This window comes from Seriola aureovittata, chromosome 10, assembly GCF_021018895.1.
Source record: "Seriola aureovittata isolate HTS-2021-v1 ecotype China chromosome 10, ASM2101889v1, whole genome shotgun sequence".
In the NCBI taxonomy this organism is placed as follows: Eukaryota; Metazoa; Chordata; class Actinopteri; order Carangiformes; family Carangidae; genus Seriola; species Seriola aureovittata.
This window is the reverse complement of record NC_079373.1, coordinates 19,141,062-19,162,639: the sequence shown is the minus strand read 5'-3', so window position 1 is coordinate 19,162,639 and position 21,578 is coordinate 19,141,062. Positions and strand designations below refer to the sequence as shown.

Genomic DNA, 21,578 nt, shown 5'->3' with positions numbered 1-21,578 from the left:
TTGTTGCTACTTTCTAACATTTCAAGGGTAGCATTAGCAAACCATTCTACATTAGGGTTGGCTTCAGACTTTTAGGAAAGTTTGGACATTACAAGGCTAGCTTTAGCTACTAACTCTTGGACAAAGACTAGCATTAAGCTGCATTATACAGTGCTACTAACAGTGCCAGCACTGGCTGCAAGAGTTCTGAAGTTTGGACATTACAAGGCTAGTATTAGCTGCTATCATAAAGTTTGGACATTATATGGGTAGCATAATCTGCTATCTTAAAGTTTGGACATCATAATGCTAGCATTAGCAGCTACTTTTGGACATTTCAAGGGTAGCATTAGCTGCTAAACTTCTAATGTTTGGACACTGTGAGGCTAGCATCAATGGCTACTTTTGGAAATTTCAAGGGTAGCATTTGCTGCTAACCTTTTAGACATGAGGCTAGCATGAGCTGGTAACTGTTGGACATTTCCGGCCTAGGTAATACACTTCACTTTGTTTTCCTGTGATTGATTTCAATGTGTTATGGAAAATTTGTCACAATGGAAAACAAACATATATATAGTGAAAGACAGGAAGCTAAATAACATTGATTTAACAAAAGTTTTTCATGTAATGTATTTGAACTTTAATTTCAGGCATTTCAAATTTTCCATACTACAAAGGCCAAATCATGAAAACCAACCAAGTATACAGACACAATGCACACTTTGTCAGCATATTTGGGGCCATTTCCCTTTATTTCACTTTTTTTTAGAGATTTTGTTTATTTGTTGAATTTCCATGATTATGAATTTTATCATGAAATTGAACACCAAACAGACTTTAAAAAGCCAATGGGTTATTTGATACTCAAAGTTTTGTGTTCCAATTACAAGTGGTTTCAGATGCAGGTGAACAAACAGAAAACCATGTATTGAAAGCACACCTTTGCCACTGCAGAACTACAACACCCAGCAGACCCAGTCGCAGACGGAGGCGTCTGTCCGGATGCAAACGTGTGTGTTGATAGTTTTACTCAGTTTTACTAATTTTTTCTGTTGTTTCGTCTCCTCTTCATATTATCAGAGACACAGAGAAGAAACGTTTCAGAGAAGAAATCCCGGACGAAACGGGTCTTATGGTGAGTTTATAACACATAACATAACAACCTCAGCTAATTTTAACTAATTAACCCAGTTAACGTTAGCTCGGTATATGACTTCCTATGAATGAAAATTTTGAAATTTGCGTACAAACTTTAAGGGGGTGGGGCGTCAGGTTAGTTTTACTGTGCAAGTGTTGATAGCCGATCAAATGAACTGTTTTTGGTTGTTATTTCTGAATGTCAGCTGATCAACAATCACATATATTGATTGGCTAACCTCATAGTGAACAAGATGACAAATGAAATGCTGTTTAGGACTGAGGAAGCTGTGCAATAATCTTATAGTGTAGAGTAAGATTAAGTGTAGATTGATGAGGGGGAAAAATGAATTTAAATTATTTTAGCATAATGCTGCAACATAACACATTTTGAAAAAAGTGAGAATACTTTATGAATGCACTGTATGTCTAGGACATCTTAGGACATCTTAGTATTATTTTCCTAAAAAGTGCTTCCTGCAAGCACATATAATTTTTTCAAACACTGTTGTAGTTACATTTGTTTTCCTTGTTTTCAGAATTGATCAGATATCACAAGAGGTCCAGCGGCTTCTGTTATCGCTGAGAATCCTTACATATGCCCAGCGAGAGGGAAACTGCACTTAGTGCTGATTGACGTGACACCAGGTAAGATATTTCTTATAGTAATATGTCATAATAATAAAAAATTACAATTGAAAGACAGGTAAGACAATTTTGAAATAAGACTGTATTTCTGATTTTTCTAACATGGTATTAGTTGGTAACTGTGTTGTTTGTCTTAGTACTGAAAAACTGAAGTTGGGCTGAAGTTGAGTTCATTTGAGTGATTTTTGGATTCACAATGTCCAGTCTTGTCATAATAGACTACAGAATCAGTACATTCATAGATACCAATCAACACCAGGGCAGAAAACTCAGAAATACTGCTTTGGAAATACCAGTCATCATATACCATACTATTTAAATGTTAATGCGATACTATGTATTATGCTCAAACTGTTTAGTTGCTAAAGATGAGAGCGCTCTGAATGTCCTGCCAACTCTGCTTCCCCCATCCATCTACAAGAGAGGAGGAATAGTCTTCAGACCGACATCAGAGGAGTCCCGGAGGTCATTTATTGACATGCAGACTGTAAGTTTTGCTTTAGTTTTTCTACTTCAGTAAGGGTGGACATTTGTATTGCTTGATATGTTTGACAACTATGAAGGTAATTTAGGGCCGGAAGGTTTGAAATCAAAAAAATAACCAACTGATTATGAAACAAAACCCATAAATTATCAAAATAAAACTGTAAATGTAACGCCAAACCTGTACACTAGAAAAATTATGCGAAAATAAAATCTAAGGAACAAACGAGGCAATTAAAATCAGTTGTTCTGTTTTGATTATGTAACACAATCAGGCTTTGTTCACTCTCGGATCTGTCTTTGCTTTCACGGTTTAATTCTTTCATTCCCAGTTCAATGTTCTGTTGTTATTATAATAATAATTATGATAATAACAGTAAATAAAGTATTATGGCAATGAGACAGGAAATAACCCAGTGTATTGGTAACATGCAACCCAGCAATAGACTTAATCACTAGGTTGTGTCAAATTAACAATCAGAATTCTGGGTTGAATCGTAAAACCCACCACTTTCCCATAGTTACCCAGTGATGGGGTCAAGGTCAGGTTGTTTTTTAACCCAGCAGTTTTTCAGGGTACAATTATGGAAAATGTTTAATATGCTACCGGCGATGTGTAATTTTTAACTGTCAAAACTGTCATGAAAATGGTTTATCTATTTTCATTAAGGGTGTTGTTCCATTTCTTTGCTCATGTCAAACCATTTCCTGAAAGTAGAGAGACAGAGAGAAAGATAAATTGAAAATCGTTTAGTAGAGTGTTTGTGCAGGGTGTAGTATCTCTTTTGAAATATCACATGATTAGGTTGTACCTGGTATGTTGTTGGCTTTGGTGTGGCAGGGGAATTCCTGCATCCAGTTTTTTTCCCCCTTAGAAAACTCATCTTCGCATTACTTCTAATATTCCCTATGCTGGAATTTTCCCCTCCCTTTATGTTCTCATTTATCTTTCTTTCTCTTTCACTCGCTTTCCTCTTGTGTAATATCTGCGGTGAACTAATTTCCTCTTGCCCTGATAATGGCTCTGGACCCAGGGTCATGATTAAAGGTTATTACAACCATTCATTTCACCCTCCGTTTCTTGTCAGGCAAAGTTGATCATGTTGCTGCCTTATCTGCTGCACCAACAATCTGATGTAACTCACTGTAACGCGTGTGATCAGCTGTGGTGTTATTTAGTGGAACTTTTGAGACGATCACATGGCATCACTAGCACTTTGACCTCAGATTTCTTGTTTAGAATAATTACGAGGAGAGGTGATAGGAAATATTGTCAATGGAAAGAATTATTGATCTTGTTAATAAGACCTGAAATAAAACCTTCAGAATCAGTTTGAACCGCGAATAATGGAAATGGCACAGATTGAGGAGTTGCTTTGTTTAGAAGCATTAGTCAGTTTTGACAAATTTATATCCTGAAAAGAAATATCGATAGTATGAAGTAGATTTCATAAATTAACAGAAGCCGGTCTGCCTTTTAATAAAACCCAGTCTGATCTCCATGTACCAGTTTGTTCATATATTTCTCCATCCTCACTGCTTACGCTTTAGCATGGATCTTGATGTCTGAATTCAGAGTTATCAGTCAAATTTGAAAACTGCAGTGGGTCATTATCCTTCATGAGAACTAAAGAAATAAGAGCTGCCTCTTAATCTCTCTGAAAAGTGCCAGTTTGAAGAGAGTAGTTGATAGATTGTAGATGAACTTGAGATTTGTGTGTCTGCATGGACTCAGCAGCTACTTTCAGCTCAGCAGCATTGAGACATCTTATTCCTTTGCCTCTTCTAATGATATGGAGGACAAGTTAAGTGCATTTAGATATTGTATGAGGTTCTGTGACTCAAATTATTACTTCTGATAAGAAAAGATATGAATAATATTCAGTAGATACTGTATTTATTCAACGGAAGAATAGCTGATTTTGCCATCTCATCTAATAACGTCTACAGTTTAAAAAGCTTGATATTGTTTTAATTTAAAGGCGCTTTCAATTATTTAATTTTAAGTCTCAATCCAATGATTTGGGTTCAACAGACATTTGTTAATATAAAAATGTTGAGCTCTGAATGATCTCTCACATGGGACTTCCTGGGACATGTAATGTTATTGTAATCTGTTCTTGCTCATCTCTTCACACACCCACTCAGGCAGGTGCTTGTAACTAAAGCTCCCCTCAGGAGCCCAGTTAGACTGTGATCAGACTCCTGAACCCCAGCTGCTCTGCTCCTCTGCTCACAGTCCCATCATCCACTGTGATCCACATGTTTCTGTAACTGACATGTTAAATGATTAGTCCCGGTTGTATGGAGATACACATGTAGTTTTGGTTTGTCCAGGTTTTCACAAATAAGACCTCAGCCTCTCTGACTTATGCCTCCATCCCAAAAGAAAAAAATGACTTTTTGGAATGAATTTTGGGAGCAATATTTCTTTCAATAAGTGTTTGTGAGGACAACTTTGTTTTTTTGGTCTGTAGAGTCAAAGGGACATTTTTTTTTTTAGAAAAAGATTGGTATTATATCAATTACTGGATAGATTACCATGAAACTTTGTGCAGACATTCATGGTATCCAGAGGATGAAGGTTAATGACGTTGGTGATCCCCTGACTTTTCCTCCCGTGCCACCAGCAGGTCAAAGTTTTCACTTTTCTTGTAAAATTTTTCAACATCTATTAGATAGATTGGCACAAAATTTTGTACAGACCTTCATGCTTCCCACATGACATATCTTACTGACTTTAATGATCCTGATGTTTTCTGTAGCACCACCATGAGGTTGACATTTATGGATATGGGCAAAATTTCTCAACTATTGGAAGCGTCGTCATTCTTTCTTTTTTTTTACTTAAGTTAAACTCGGGTCTAAAGTTTAAAGTCTACTCCGTCTGATGTGGATTTTGCGTTGCCTTCTTCCTCAAGGCACAGAGTGTTTGTGGAGCTCTCTCGTCCTCAGCCGTCCGCCCCCTCACTGCCTTGTAGACATTCCTGACAGCGTCTCCTCTCTCTGTCTGAAGCTTCTCTCTGGACAGCTGGGTCTTAAGCAACATGATCCCTGCTCAGCTCTGCAGCCCCTGCCGACACTTTGTGTGTATATATACAGCATGTGTGTGTGTGGTTTTGTACATCCAATACACACGCATGTCTTAGATATGAGAGGTGCCACATTCATAAGATTCTATGTGAAAAAGAGGCCTACAAAGAGAGATACTCTGTCTATATTTGGGAAAATATCACCTTACCCTGACATAGTTTTCTTGTTGTTGTAGACTTTTTTCTATATTTATGGTGTAGCGGATGTGGTCTGGACGTGGAAAGCTATTAGGTTGCTATTAGGAATGTCTCACAAACAGAAAACAATAAGTCATCGCTCTCTTGGGAAGTTTTGATGTTATAATCTCTGAAACGTGCTTCTGAGTCCCATGATTTCCGACAACAGTACTTCTTGCAAATCCACATTTTGTTGTCCACATTCAGTGTTGTTCCCCTGCCTCTGAGGGTATTTGAGTTACACGTTTGTGACAGTCACAATCACAGCCAGCATGTGGACAGATAGAGCTGAAGATGCAGATCTGGGGAGTTCTTTCCCCGTGACTCAGCAGACAGAAATGGATGTCCGATATAAAAACAAAAACGGCTGTCATGGCCACAGACGATTTGGAGAATGACGCCTTTGTGGATAAGATGAGCGGGGAAATTTGTCCAATTTATCTAGAATACCAGATCTGGGAATCAGATGACCTTTATTTGGATGAAGGAATGAGAAATGGGAAACAGCAGTGAACCACGGAGAGCTGGATTCTGGTCAAACACTCACATTTCAACCTTTTCGGCCCAATTTTAACTGTCACAAACATTCAGTTTACCGTAGAAACCTGGTGCCTTTACATTGCCTTAGTTATGACCCGAGGGCGTGTGTCTATCTCTGTATTTACTAAGGTATGTGTTTTGGTATGCGCTCACCTGAGCCATGCGTCACAAAGGGAAATACCTACAAAGGTTCTTCCAGTAAAATGAACCTGTAAATAGCACATAAGTGAGATAATCCATTCTTGTGGTTTCAAAAAAAAAAAAACCACATAGTACACCACTGCCAGCATTTTCAGACAGCTATAATGTTTCAAGCTTATCAGAGAACAATAACTATAAGCCACTATGATATACAATAATTAGACACTAGGTCTTGGGGGTTGTTAGTATTCAAACTCTTACGAGGCCTTGCCTAATGTCCTGGTGGTCTCTGTTGTTTGGGTTTTAGGACGTTTTTATTTACATGAAGCACTAGTGTTGTGTCACGCTGGCGTCAGATTGGAATAGAAGTTTGCAAGAGATTTACAGGAAGCAGTGCGACACCCTCATTCAGCATGGGGAGCTGCACTGAGTCATGACGCATACCTGAGCAAACCCTTGAATTACGCTGTGAAGTGAAGTGGTTGTAACATGTCATGAAACTGTGCTACAAAATGCCCAGACAAGATTTTATGTAAAAACAGACAGACTTGTCATCACAGCTGCAGCCACAGTTTTCTATATTTAGCATCTCTTTCACTTTCCACTTTTAACTTGATAATCCATGCTCACCTATTAGCTTTTCAGACCTTTCAACCGCAGTTAACAACCTTGCTCAACAAATGGAGGTGGCACAGGTGTCATCCTGTAAGCTAAGCGTATAACTTAAGTCGCACAATAACAAGACCGTGAGAAGAGTGAAGAAGGCCGATGAGATGTAGCTGAAAGCTTTGAAAAGCTAGTAGGTGGACCTTTGATCTTAAAATATTCTGTTGCGTATTTTTCTCAAAGATCTAGCATGGACTTTTATGGTTAAATCTTCCTTTTGGAAAATCCAGCATGTAGGATTTTTAGAAATACTCAGGTGAAAAATATCAAATCCTCCCCAAAATTGTCTCACCCTTTGTTAGAATTTTCAAATTGACCGAAAAATTGCAATCTTTTCTGATTATTTCATTAACTTAACTAAAATGTTGTAGCCTAATTTAAATCTTATTAAATGTTGTTTCAAAACCTCCCTCTCCACACTGTCAAAATATAAATCTGGGATCAGAAAAGTAGTGTTAAAATCATCAGATCCAACCTTTTAAACCCACAAAATGTAAATGTAGAATGTAAACTCCTTCAGGTTAAAAGCCGTAAATTTTCATACACGGAGCTGAGAATGTGAATGCAGTGTCCTCAGTTTTAGCTGTGGCCCTGCATGTGAAGGAAAGGAATTTAATTATGAACATGATGGTTTTATGTTTAACCTTTACAAGCCTAAAATTGCATCACATTTTCTCAAATCTAATCTAATTCACATTCTGTCCTATATTTTCTTTCCAGGCAATTGGCTGGTCTCACTTGCAGCACAATGTTCTGATGGCCTGAATTGTTTTTCATGTTGAGGCAAACTACTTCTTTTAGGGAACGATGTGAAAGATTTCCATCTGCATGTCAATACAGATTAATGTCTTGAGATGTTGTTGCTGCTGAGAATTCGAGAGAAGTGTGCGTGGGAGTGCTGTAAATGATGAAATGTAGCGAGACATGTTTCTTCTGGCCACCAACCTTCACCTCACAACACCCTGCTCAGCTGTTACTCCGCACACACCCGCTCATCCTGCCAGCGCTGTCTTTATGTTTACAATAAATGCCTGTGAATCACTAGTTATTTGTCCTGCTCGGTTTAAAAGCTGAAGACAAACTGAAGATGTGTCTACGGGTCACGGCCCCGCACACACATACATCCTCTCCATTTAGTGCATTTATCTTTTCATTCAGAATGTAACAATGCACTCACTGTTGCGCAGCCATGTGCCATCCACATAATGAAAGCTTATGGAGCGATGACGTCGAGGCTACAAGTATGGCCTGAGTGTGTGCCAGTGCTGCGTCAGGGGATGTTTATACAGCCTGAGATCAGAGAGGAAGACATAGTGTGTATGTCCCTGTAGTTGGTGTGAGTGCAGACCAGTGAGGAAATAAGGAAGGTGATTTTACATTCTGTGGCCAGATGTTAAGTCGATTATGACGTCGGAAATTTCTGCTTCAAAAAATTAAAAACAGGATGTTATTGTCTTTAAAAAAAAAAAAAAAAAAAAAAAAGATTCTCGTGCTGACAAGAACCGCTGTGCGGGTTTAGGCTCAGGGACCAAAGGTGCGTATGTGTGCGTGAGATTAAAGTGGTGCCAATTTGTGAAGGAATATTTTTAGAAAGGAGGCCCATCCGCTCCGGTAATACTCCTCAGATCAGTCTAACCCTTTGATGCATTCATTGTAGTGTGATCCCACTTCAAAGCTGCACACAGGGACGGGATGGGACGGGGAGGGGTGTGACTTTGCTACACACTTCATTACTGCTGGCCAGAGATTCTGCCTTCTGTCACCTCTGACCTCCGGGCATTTGTGCTCATAACACACTTCCACTCCACATGATCCACAGCCGGAGGTATTTATGTGGAAGAGGGCTCAAGGCAGAGCGGACAAGTTTTTAAAAAAAAAAAGATTTTTTATGTAGCTCCAACACTGTGGCTCAAACTCCAATTGTGTTCTATGTGCACCTGTAAAACACTTTAAAATAAAGTTTACCCGTACGTAATTTTCTAAACTGAATATTTTTTAAGAGGCTTATAATAAAGCCAGTAGGAATCAGTACAAACACAACAGCTAAATGTAATGTGTAGTGCTCTGTCTTTTTCATAGACTGTCTATGAATGTATAAACATAACCTGCCCTAAGTTTACAAGTGTGTCTCTTGGAGGTGAATCTACAAGACAGCTGCATAAAACAAGTCAGAAATTAGAGCATATCCTACAGTGTATTTACATACTAAGCTTCTGACTTAAATGTGCCCATCACAGGGCTAATATCAATATCTCATAATAATGCTATAATAATATGACAAGTAGTTTTTTCACATCAACTTTTAACCTGCATTTTATAATCTCTCTTTTGTAGGTCTAAGGTCCAGAATATGACTAAGGCCTTGCTCACAGCTTTTATAACAGCAATTAAATGGGTGTGTGCCTATGGTGTCACATTATATCCAATGACACAGCCTTTATTTATGATAGCAGGGCAGTAAAGCAGACTTCCTGTGTGTTTTTTGTTGCCCTGAAAAGAACAAGCATCTGATAAGGAGCCTGAAGAGGAGTTTGTCATGTGAACACCTGTTAGAAAGCAGCTTAAATATCATTTAAAAGCCGACATACCAAACAGGGTAACAAGCCACAAGTAGCCAATACCAAATTAAACTGTGTATTTTTAAATGTAACTTCTTTTTTTTTCATTTCCTTTCCATCTGTGCCTCTCTATAAACCTACCACACCTCAGAAACAGTTAAGGTGTGTTCAAAGGCACCACTGAGTCTTTCAAGTGTCCCGTGCTGGTGACTAAATCTGCTCCCTTATCAGTTATTACTCAAGCCTTGAAGCCTCCATACAGTGTCACATTCCACCTGACAGCAGACAGGAAAGGGACTTTCCTGTCCCCCACTCCCTTTTTTACTTTTGCGGTCTGGCATTTACTAAGAAATACTTTTGTTGGAAAGTGTCCCTGCCTGTTAAAAATACTGTTACTGACACTATAATCTTGTAATGAGATACTGAAAGAAAGAAAGTATCTCTAAGTGAAAAAATAAAAAAATAAAAGCAGAGAACAGCAGGAATTTATGTCAAAAATGTAGGAATATTTATTCAAATAAATACCATGACACACTGAACACACATTGAAATAGTAAATAATTTAAACAACACAAGCTGTTTGCCAGTAACACCATATCCTGGAAACAAATAAATTAACATCATGGTCATCCCTCCCAGGAGAGCAAACTTGAAATAGTTTTGACAATTCAAGGGTTCAGTCCTGAGTGTGGAGCTTCTGAAAGTCTCTCCGTCTGTCTGTTTGGATCAGTTGTCCCGTGTCTCCGAGAGCTCAGTCCTGAACAATCCTTCATCTCTGGACCGGATGACCTCGTCTTCCTTTTTGGTCCGCGTATTATTTCTTTATGGTCCACATTGACACTGGAGGGAGATAGAAAAAAAAAACACGTCATTAGTTTCGAGGTTCTCCGACTGTGTTCAGCTGAACTTAATGCTTATTTTTTACTCATTTACATTCATATATCATGTCAGCTATATGTCGTGGTGTGTCTCTCACCATATTAGGAGTGGTTAAGTGCCAGAGTCTCCCTTTGCGGCTCAGGGCGCCCTCGCCATGCGCCTCTCCTGCTGTCCGGGCGACGCGCTCTCATTGTCCTGCCGCGTTTTAAAGTCCTGGATGGCCTTTCTGTTCTGGTAATCAATCAGGGCCATTGTGATCACTGCATTCCAGCAGTTCTCCTCTCCAGAACACCGGAAATCGATCTCCTTATTGTCTGTGGTTACGATGGTGAAATAGACGAACTTGCCGGTGCGCTCCACGCAGTCCACCTTCTTGATGGACTGCAGCTTGAGCTCCTTGCCCTTGGTGCGCTTCTGCGTGTCCGCGTAAATGTTGAGGCTGTCCGTGGTCAGGACGCACGTCTTCCTCTTCCAGAACTGGAGCAGGTTGTCGCTCCTCTTCTCCAGCTCTCCTTCCTTGAGGACCTGGCAGATCTCCGCCGCTGACATTTTCATTTTTTATGTCGGGCAGGTTTCTGAAACCCCTGCTTCCCTGCTGTGTTGCCCGAGGAGCCCGAGGAAGGAGCCTCTCTACCTACAAGCGCTTTGATAATCCAGAGTGGCGTTGTGAATGAACTAAGGCACCACATGACTTTTATAGTGTACTCTGGCCTGAGCCCTTCCCACTTGACGTCATATGGTTTGGGAATGCATCAACAGTTGCCAGTAGGGTAATTCAAGGCTGTGTGGGCGGAAGCTGTGGCGCAGGAGGGGGCGAGGGGCAGAGGAAGTCCTAACGTGGACCTAATTACACTTCCAGCATGTTAATTAGTAATCCACATCCTACTGCGGAGATTAGTCCAAATATTTGCCCACTCTGTGGTAAGTGATTCAGTCTAACATCGTTAATTACCAGATGCGCACAGTGCACACAGCTGAGGTTGTGCATAAAAGTCACCCTGTCCCTGTAAACCATTAATATCAACAATAATTTCAGAAGGATTTTTAGGATTCCCTGTTGTTTTTTCCACTGCCTGGTAGTTCATTCCCTTTATAACCCTCACCCGTGCCACCCGGCTCTCTAGTGATTCTTTTAAAAGGTAACCTTTCAGACTAAACATGTTTCACATCAGTGGTGTTTTACATAAACTCTGCTATTCCTGTCTGTGGATGTCAAGCCACTGAAATACACCCAAACAGCCCACAAGCTGCAGTTTCCATTCAGTGAGCAGAGGGTTCATCAGACTGTGCGTCAGCAGCTACAGAAAGAGAAGGGGATTGGAAAACACAGGTACTTATGCAAGTGCTACAGCAGTTACAGAGCCCGAAACATTTTCAGCTTCAGCATTAATTTCTCTGCTCCTTTAAAAAGGTGACTTAACTTGCAAACTGAAGTTAAGATAAAAAGTTTCTTTGTTTACATTTTCTCAGTTTCAGTCGAAACAAAGAGCTTAAAACTGGGGCTACTCCCGCCAGACCGAACTGAGCACAGGAGGGTCTACACGCAAGGCTAATGATTGTGTTAAATCAGTATATGAGGGAGGGACTTGAACTAATAAATACATGTAATCATGGTTCGCCTTGTTTTCATCATTATCATCATGAAAACAAGGCTTCTTATGAGAGGAAACAACCATGACCTACCTTAGCATGTAATAACACCAAATTTATTTCATGTCTATTTTCTTCAAACTATAAAAAATAAAATCCTGTGGATAGTTTTAACTCTTGAATATAAGGTGAGGTAAACTCAGTGTGCTTAAAGGATGAAAGAAAGATATAAAACGAAAGGTCAGCTATAATTATGTCCTGATTTTGATCAGGTGTCACATGATATAGCAGGCAGCCACGACCAAAAGTAAAGCTATATTGAATGACTCAGAAGGACTTTGATATCGCCGTACAGGTGTGTCCACTCTGTTATCATCCTCAGATCTGTCACTCCCAGGCTGAGCCCATTCACAAACAACTGAGAACCGTGTCACGCTGTCAGGTGCCTCACTGATTTAGTCCTGGTTAATCATGTCAGACTGACAGCGGCAGACTGTATCACTGAGATCCTGGAGCGTGTGGGAATTGGCAGGAGGTGGTGGTAAGAAGCCTGATGTCATCGAGTGTTCCTCTGCAGCCTGTCCTGTCTTATCCTGTCCACCAGCCACACAAACACCATCCTGACCCCCAGTGTCTGGTTCAGATACGCACACCACATATGCGTCACTTGTGTGCAGAGTGGCAAACTTCAGAAGGCTCTCCTGTCTGCCTCTCTATCAGTCCCCCCCCACAGCTTCCCTCAGGAAGTGAAATGCCCCCCCCAAAACACATATACACCAGTTCTCCAGCAATTATACAAATTACTGGATGGTCTTGTGAGCAATGGAATTAGAGGACCACCCATAAAACTTCACACATGAACACCACTATGATCTTACAGACACAGGCAGCACCAAAGGCCGTGGTGAATCATCTTGACAGCCAGTCAGTCTGCTGAGCAACCCCTGCATGAGCACTGCCACTGGAGTGGGATGTGGCATCCTGTTTAATCCTCTGATCTCAAAGAAAAGGAAACCACATGTGTGTACTGAGTCAAACAGCTTCTGTTGAATGAAGAGGTGCACCACCGCCTCTTTACCTCCTTCCCCTTTTGTATTAGGGGCTTTTCTTTTAGTTGCCTGGATGTGCACATATGGACATATGTGGGTTTTTCTGTTTTAAGGAGTACTGTGGTGGAGCCTCTCAGACATGCCCAGGCAGTGACTCAGCAGCATGTGGTGAAGCGCCTTACTTTGTAGGAGTTTGCTTGCCAATGGAGGGCCAGGTGTGTGAGTCGGGGGGGGGGGGTTACACGTGTGTATGTGAACAGGTTGAATACATTGTGTCTATATGTCTACATGTGTGTGTGCGCAAGGATCATTATTTATTTCTTATAAGAATAAGGTTAGGGAATAATTAATCACACGCGGGAGTATTACTGTAAAAGCAGGCACCAGGAGTTACTCTTTCGAATAAATATGACCCATATTCAGGCAGCACAGACAGCGTTCTTTACATTGAGTGGTGTGGCTCTTGTATCCCTTTAGTGCTCTCCCCACACATCATATACTGCAGACAGTGACAGTTGTGGCTGAGCTGAAGCACTCAAAACATCACAAACCACATAGTTTGACTGCCGAGTTACAGCAGTAGTAAAACTCGCATGTGTCACTGTTTTCCTTGTTTCTCAGGCGTATGGGAAAGTACATGTATTTCTGGAGGGAATCAGACTGTGTGATGGATCTCTGGAGGTGTGTTGTGACAACCCTGGCTTCATATCAGCGCCCTCCCGTCCTCACTGTCTCTGCATAGACAAAACAACACCCCCAGAGAGGAAATGAGATAATGTGTCCGCTGCATCAAGTCAGATAAACTGCGAGTAACTGACCACAGGGGTCAAAAGAACTTCATGTCCGCTCTTCTTTTCTACTTAGTTTACTTCAGTGCGATGGAGCTTCGCAGCCATGGGCACATAGGTGTGACAAGGCAGCAGGTGGAAGGACCAGAAAGGCCCAGAGTTTGTTGGTCGTGTCGAGGCATGAAGCTGCTGAATGTTTATCGTGACTCACAGCATATAAAAGAGACTAAAATACAGGAGATCCCAACTCAGTGAATTCGTTTGCTTTATTCTGAAAAAGGATTGTTTCTAAGACATTGGTATTCTATTTATGTCAAAAACAAGATTCAGGGGTTGCAGAACTCTGATTAAAAAAAGCAATAAATATAATCTGTTACAGCAACTTACGACGAGCAACATAAAATTTTGCTAGTGTACTTTTTGTAAGGAAATGTCCAATTAGCCAACCAAATTTAGAATTATTATAATATATTATAAGATTATTTAAACTACTATCTAAATTACTGTAATAAAGATTTCAAATCTCTGATGAAAGCGAGACGTGCAGGACAGCAACAATAAAATGCAAGTAAAAGTGTGGACTCTGTAAACTGCCACACCCAGCAATTACTGTTACAAGAAATAAGTGATTTTAACAGACTGCAATATCCTGGGCAAAGATATCTCCCATAATCCATAAATACGACCAGAGAAAATATTCTGCAAAAGAACAAATTATGTTCACCAGGCTTTTTTGTTATAATTTGTGTGTGTATTAGTACAGGTAAATGAATTTGATATTTTTGTGTTTATGTGCGTTGTGTTAGCCGGTGAAAGCCTCCCTCAGACAGTGAACTATACATAGTCGGCCTAACAATGGGGAGCAGTATGGATGAGCTGGCTGTGATGGGCCGCTGACAAGTACAGCTGAGCCCACAGGTAACAGCTGCATACTGTGACACGTTTACGACTTTGGCCTGTCGCTCACATACACACACATGTGTACAAACACACACACATACACACACACCCTCTTCAGCTCTTCTGCTCTTTGGTGACATGCCCTTGTGATGAGACTCCGGAGCTATTTGAGGCATTGTTCTGATAAGCTCTGTGTGTGTGTGTGTGTCTGTGGCATTCAGCAGCGTGGGAAAAAGAACAAATGGCTGATGAGGGCAGCGTGCACAGTCAAACACACTGCTGCTAGAGGAACCGTTGGAGAACAATGAGCGCAGAAATGACTGCTGTCATACACTCTGCACTTTCTTAGGACTGGGCAATCCTGTATGATGACTGAGATAAAGAATCTACATCACGTTCTTCATCAGCCAGCAGCCATGTTTCTCGTTGTATTCCAGCCAGACACTCATTTAGTGATGGAAGATCATTTAACTTGAATAAAAGTCAAATTTATTTTTATAATTTTGTATTTAAGTATAAAAAAAATGGTAATTGTGTAGAATGGCCACTGTAACAACATTTTAATGAATTATTACTTTAGCAATGACATATTCATTGTAACTACTTAATTTACTTTTGGTTGTGTAATGTAAAAGTGAATCGTATTTTATAAGATGATCACATTTTTATTTGAAATATAACCTGCAAAAGAAATAGTTAATTGAGCTGTCAGATCAATGTAATTGATCAATGTTAAGGAATAAAAAGAAAAACATTTCTCTCTACAATGTAGTGACGTAGAAGCATAAAGTAGCATCAACTAGAAAAGCGCCTCAAAATTGTACTGAAGTACAGTATTTTATTACTATGACATGTATTTCCAGACTACTGTTTATCCACAGGAAACAGTCATATTAAACACGCACTAATTGTTGTGTCCCACTATCAGTAACACAAACTTCAACACGAATGTGTGGGAACTATGTAGTCTGCGATAACTACACTTCCTTCACACGCCCCACAAACCATGTGAGAGTTATGCGATGTGATCTAGCGAGTTGCTCGGAGAGACCAGCACCTTCTTCTTGCCAATTTGACTCTGCAAAGAACGACAGGTATGCAGGTCTGCAATCCTTCTCCCTGCCAGGAATGTAGCATTCACTGTGCCATCTGCATAGCTTCACTACGGCTTACGCGATAAACCTAGAGTCTTTCCACAGAACTAAAACTACTCTGTGGCGGGAGCAGGGCCATGGACCGGACTTTTAGACTTGACGAAACTTTTGCTGTTCAGCTCTGAGCTACAGCTACAATTTTCATTTAAATGATAGTTTATCCATTATTCTGTCCGCTAACAATGTGGACTTATAGTAGAATGCTGAGATAATGCCTCATTGTCAGATAATCTGCATAAAGCCAAGAGAGGGAGTGATAAAATGATGAATTAGTCAGGAAATTCTCCTGAATGTTTGCTCATTTGTGCAGCAGCAGTGGTTGAACAAGTGTAAATATGACTGGAGGTCATCAATCAAAATCACATCATTGCATTCTTGTAACCATTACCTTGAATTACCTCATGCTCCCATGAATCGTAAGCCAATTAAATAAAGCACAGCATGTTGCAGCAGGAAAAACTGACATATACTTAAACCAGCCTTGCTTTTCTTTTTTTCTTTTTCTCTTTTTCTTTGCCCTCTTTTATGTAACCTAATACCTGTTCGTGTAGTCCAGGTCTGACTGGCACCTTCACCTGTGCTCGGAAGTCAAGGAGCGTGATTCAGGTTAAACACGCCACACCTAGTTCCCTGTTCATTCACTGATCCATTCATAAATCCAGAGAGGTGTGCTGCCCTGTCGCTATGCTGCGATTGGGCGTGAATCTTGCTTTCCCACACATGCCAGGCAGAGAGGTAACCGGATAATGCAGTAGAGCAAATAAGATTAGCTTGGTTATGGTGACCATTGTTTATAATCTTACATGCTAAGCACACATAGATAAACTTAAAAGAACAAAGTGCGCCTGGTTGACAACTTTAATGTAACAGATGACAGCTGATAACTTGGCTACATTCAATTTTTCCTCATACTTGAAAATCCATTTACCACTGAGCGCCTTTTAAATGACTTTTTTTTTTTCCCACAGTGACCACCTGGGCTCCTTCTAATGTTTCCTCAAATGTAGTTTTAGTTAAACAGTTACTAAGAGGTCAGCTTAGGTTTGATTACTCGCCCTCGCCCTTTCCTACAAAAACCTTACACATTCTCCTCATTCTGTCCCACTGTTTCTCCTCCCACAGTCCAGAGAGACATGCCCATCACGTAGACTGCATGCTGGGATAGAGTCCAGCGTGAAATAATATATGATTGTGTTTTTGCCAACAGCTGTCAAAATCCATAATTCCATCACCTGACGCCCACGTAAAAAAATAAATAAATCAAACACTCCAGAACAAGATGACTGGAGGGATCTGAAGGAGCAGGCCTGAGATGATGGAAAAAGTTTATTGTGAAACCCAGTGTTAGTCACTGCCATGTTTGGTCTCGCTCTTACAGGAGATTGTGCGCTGCTCTCTCCAAGGACGCTGCCCTTTCCCAGAGTTTCCTGTGAGTTCTTGTTTATGTACAGCAGGTGCCATCAGGAAAGGTTATACTGAAAGCAGAACCGCCCCTTTGCATGTTTATTCATTTATTTGCCAACATTTATTTGAACTGCACGCATAATTTCCCCTTAAGTTTGGTCTTATTTTCCATTTTCTTTTTTTTTTCTTTTTTTTTTTGTTGGTTTAGGCTCAAAGGAATCTTTCACTTAAAAATTAAATTTTAGTCATGTCCTGCTCTGCACCATATAAGCAAAGCTCTACTTAAGTTGGAAGAACCACCAAACATATACTGGAGTAGCCCAATCTCTGATGATTGACTGAACTGACTCTTTTGCATAAAATGTCCATTAAAAATTTTGTAAAAACTTCAATGGGGGTTCTGAATGAGTAGATCACTGGGTTTCCAATTCAGAGTGATTTGCATAAACAAAAATCTACAACAATACTAGAAATGTTCACTGGAGAAAACCTCATGAGATCAGCGTAGTTGCTAGGATTCATCCTCTGGGGAGCATAAATTTCTGTACAAAATGTAATGGCAATTCACTAGTCATTGAGATATTTCGATCTGGGCCAAAGTGGGGGACTGAGCAGCCAAACTTTGCCATCAACAGAGCGATGCTGCTAGCACAAGAGACAAAAACTTCAGCTTTGTACTTCATGCAGAAGCAGATAAACTGAAAGAAAGATCAAAATGTCTCAAAATTCGACATGTCCGTAATCGGTCTGTCGTCAGTGTGTGCAAAGCTCAGACTTCTTATGTCAACGCCACCAGTAACATTATCAGATCTAAGAGGTAATGGGCTCTTTATCACACTGCCAGTTCAGCTCATTCAGTTTTGAGCACCAACCCGCCGTCAGCAGCATAAAGCACCTCTCTATTCCCCTCTCTCTCTGTGGAAACTCTATCTGGCTCACATCACTTCCGACCGGGAGGGGACGATACAAAAGACCCCACACACAGACAAACTCCCTCAAACACACACTCATATGTGTGCTCCCGTAGAAGAGCTGCCAAAAGCACCTTAGGGCCAAGAGTGGGACGGTGGGTGCAGCTGCATTTGGGAGGAAGGTCGGAAGAAGACTGCGCCCTTTACACTTCTGCTGGATGAGGATGAGACGATGGCAGACGGCGTCATTTAGGGATAATCCCAGCAGTCTGAATACTTTGCTTTGTTCTGCTGCTCTGAACATGTGCGCAGCGTGAAGATCATCTCCTAACTGATTTCTTATATATGCGTTTTTGATATAGTTAAAAAATCCTCTTTGTCCATCCGTCTATGCACATACACACTTGTCAAAACATCAAACAGCTGAGGAGGAGTGTGCAGAGGATGTCATAGAGAGGGCAGAAGATAAAGTCTGACTGTATTCTCTCTTTTCTGTCTCTCAACAGGATCTAATGAGTTGATTTGACTCATGAGTGGACCCCTCAGTTTCAAGCATCCTTCTAACTCTCTGGATCTCAGGTTTGGTGCTGCACCTGTGTTTGCTTGTGATCTAAATTTCTAAATACAAAAAAAATTTCTCATAATACAGACAGGCTTCTCATTAGAAGGGATGGAGAGACCGCTGCTTGAAGAAAACCTGCTCCAGGGTGCATGTTACCCGAGACTGGGGCGGCAGTTCACTTTTCAGCACCATAATGACCCGAAGCATACGGCCAAGACAACACTGGAGTGGAGTCCAAACATGTCTCTGACTGAGCTTGAGCGGACCAGCCAAAGTCCTGACTGGAACATCTGTGGAGAGACCTGAAGATGGCAGTTCACACATGCTTCCCATCCAATCTGATGGAGCTTGAGAAGATCTGTCAGGAAGAATGGGATAAACTGTCCAAATCCAGGTGTGCAAAGCTTGTAGAGACTTACGCAAGTGACTGGAAGCTGTAGTAGAAGGGCTTCAAGTACTGAAATTTTATCCTTTTAAAATTAAATCTACAACACAATAAAGTGAGCAAAAAGTGAAGGCATGGAAATACTTTCTGAAGCCACTGTATAGCTTTTATTGGGGTTATACATAGCAAATTTAGCTGACACAGACACTTTAGATTTCAATTTTCAGTGCAAACCAAAAGAAAGTAAGTGTACAGTTCCATTTCCCTGGCCTTGTTACTAAAAGCACAGAAATGAGTGTTGAGACACAATCAGACTCCTTGTTACAGTGAGGCAATCCTCAAACCCCCCACACAGCAGCCACAGCATGAATAAGGTCTTGTTCACAAGTCTGTAGAGCAAAATCCCCAAAATTACAGAAACTGGAGAGATTCCAGTCTGTGGTTTATCTGTGTACGACAGAAGGATCAGAATTTGCTGCTGCCAACTCATTTCCTCCAAACATCTGAACCCCTCATACATTTTATTTTGGTAGTAATTTTATTAATATTAAAATGTAGAATGTAGTGTTGATAGTGACCTAGGCTGTTATGATCTTGATCAAATCCAGACTTGTTTTCTCACAGTCACATGTTGTCACCGCTGTTCCCACAGATGCGAGTGTTGCTGGACAAGGTGACAGGATAAGAAAGTACCTGAGTTTCAACACTGAGCAGGAAACCTGGGTTGCAAGGACAGTGTCGCCATCCTCCTCCAAAAACTTCAGCGCACTCAGCCACTATCTCCCACAATGCATTACAAGGGTCTCACTGAGGAGCGTGCATGCTTCCTTTATCTGCAAGACAGGATTCCAGACATTCTGGTTGCCTTGCCTGACGTTGGGCTGACCATGAGCAAATTCCTCCCGCCTGGATACCACCCTGCTGTTACAGTCACCATGTTGTTCACGAGGCAGAGAGGGTCCTCTGCTGTCAGGTCAGCATGCTGAGGCTGTGACTGCAGGCTTTGCTCTAAGCTCTTGCCACTTATTTGCAAATCGTCACCTGATGCCTAGGAGTAAAGTCAATGTGTGTGACTATTCAGTGTCCTTTCACATTGTGCTGTCAACAGCATGTGCATTGACCCGAGAAATGTTACCTTGTGCACACAGTGTCTCGACAGCAATAGAAGTCCGTTGCTGTGCCGTGTTCAGGTCTTTGTCATAGCAAACATGTTGAAATGTCCCAGCAGGAAAAGCACAGGTGTAAATTATATAATGAAAGATGGCCGAATTCCATTTAGCTGCTTCAGTTTCAGGGTCCTTGTGTTTTGTTCATGCTGGCTCACTGGAATGCTTAAATTCAGCTGAGACATTGTTGTTATTGACACCTGTGCTTTTACTGTTATACTTGCTGTAAAAACGGCCAATAGGTCATTAAGTTTCCCAAGAACTTCACTTAATTACTTTCACAGGCCTCTACCTCTTTACTAGGGGCTTTAAAATCCCTGAGCAAATCTCCAAGGGGTCACATGTTGAATCTGACATTTATATGACAGGAAAGAAGAAAAATACAGTTCTACTACACAAACTTACTTCACTCAAATCTTTTCTTGCCTTTGTGTATTTTTAAAGAGAAATTCAGTCTTTGGTGGGACTACTCATGCACTATGCATCCTGTGATGACGGGTTGTAAAATGTTGTAAACGCTGCTTAATTTAAAAGGCAAAATGTTTGAGTACAAATGTTCTTTGCTAGTGGTAAACCCACAAATGAGACACAAACACACAACCAGGGACAAAGAAGACACATTTCAATGTCACACAACTTTAATAGAATATTTTAACTAACTCTGTACAAATTGAAAAGAAATATTGCGCAAGTAACAAATTGTGAATAAGAACCAGTTAAGTCCATTGCTAGCACACGGTCCAATGTGGTAGATTTGAAGATGTCAACCGTGGCTCTGAGAGATCTGTCCAACAAGATCTACAATCGTTCTTTTTAAAAAGAGAGAAAGGGTGGGTTATTATTTAGCTGTCGCTGCTATCGATGACCAGCCACCAGGCAAAGGGGTCCAACCAAACGGCCGAAATCCAAGAGCAGTATATAAAATACATTGGCAACCTCTTCCATTTGTTTTCCACAGACATTCTACAGAATCATCAGACAATAACAGAAATATTTATATATTCTTAAACAACTTTAAATGCTGAATTAGATTACACTGTGTTAATGACAATTGGCAGACAATTTCATAAAAGAGGACGGTGTGTTTTGTCTTCCATTTTGGCTTCTTGGCAACAGAAGTTAAATTTATTCCAAACATCCTGCACCCTGTCCCATCACTAAATGAAATTTGTTAAGAACTACATACATACATACCAGAAGAGATCTCTTATAAACCACAAAAGGTGGAGTGTCAGCCAGTTTGTCTGCTTAGATCTGTCATCTCCGTGTCTTAATTTCATTCTTTGTAACAGAAATTAAAAGCATTTCACGGATGATGGGGAAAACAGGGAAGAGTCATTTTTGGAGGTTATATCTGAGGTATAACCAC

General features: G+C 40.7%; 1 protein-coding gene and 1 long non-coding RNA gene across 2 annotated transcripts; one reads left to right on the top strand and one right to left on the bottom strand.

The window, feature by feature from the left end:
• The first annotated feature begins 1,003 nt into the window (after positions 1 to 1,003).
• LOC130176749 (uncharacterized) lies at positions 1,004 to 20,709 on the top strand. The gene is made up of 6 exons (XR_008828915.1): positions 1,004 to 1,114; positions 1,656 to 1,764; positions 2,124 to 2,251; positions 18,603 to 18,675; positions 18,762 to 19,052; positions 19,696 to 20,709. It is a non-coding gene; the product is annotated as an uncharacterized LOC130176749 (long non-coding RNA).
• Positions 9,907 to 10,966, bottom strand: phlda2 (pleckstrin homology-like domain, family A, member 2). Its single transcript, XM_056388026.1, has 2 exons — positions 10,398 to 10,966; positions 9,907 to 10,261 (listed from the first exon to the last, which is right to left on the bottom strand). Exon 1 carries the CDS (start codon positions 10,853 to 10,855, stop codon positions 10,439 to 10,441), a length of 417 nt encoding a protein of 138 aa, XP_056244001.1. The 5' UTR covers positions 10,856 to 10,966; the 3' UTR covers positions 9,907 to 10,261; positions 10,398 to 10,438.
• Positions 20,710 to 21,578: the final 869 nt, after the last annotated feature.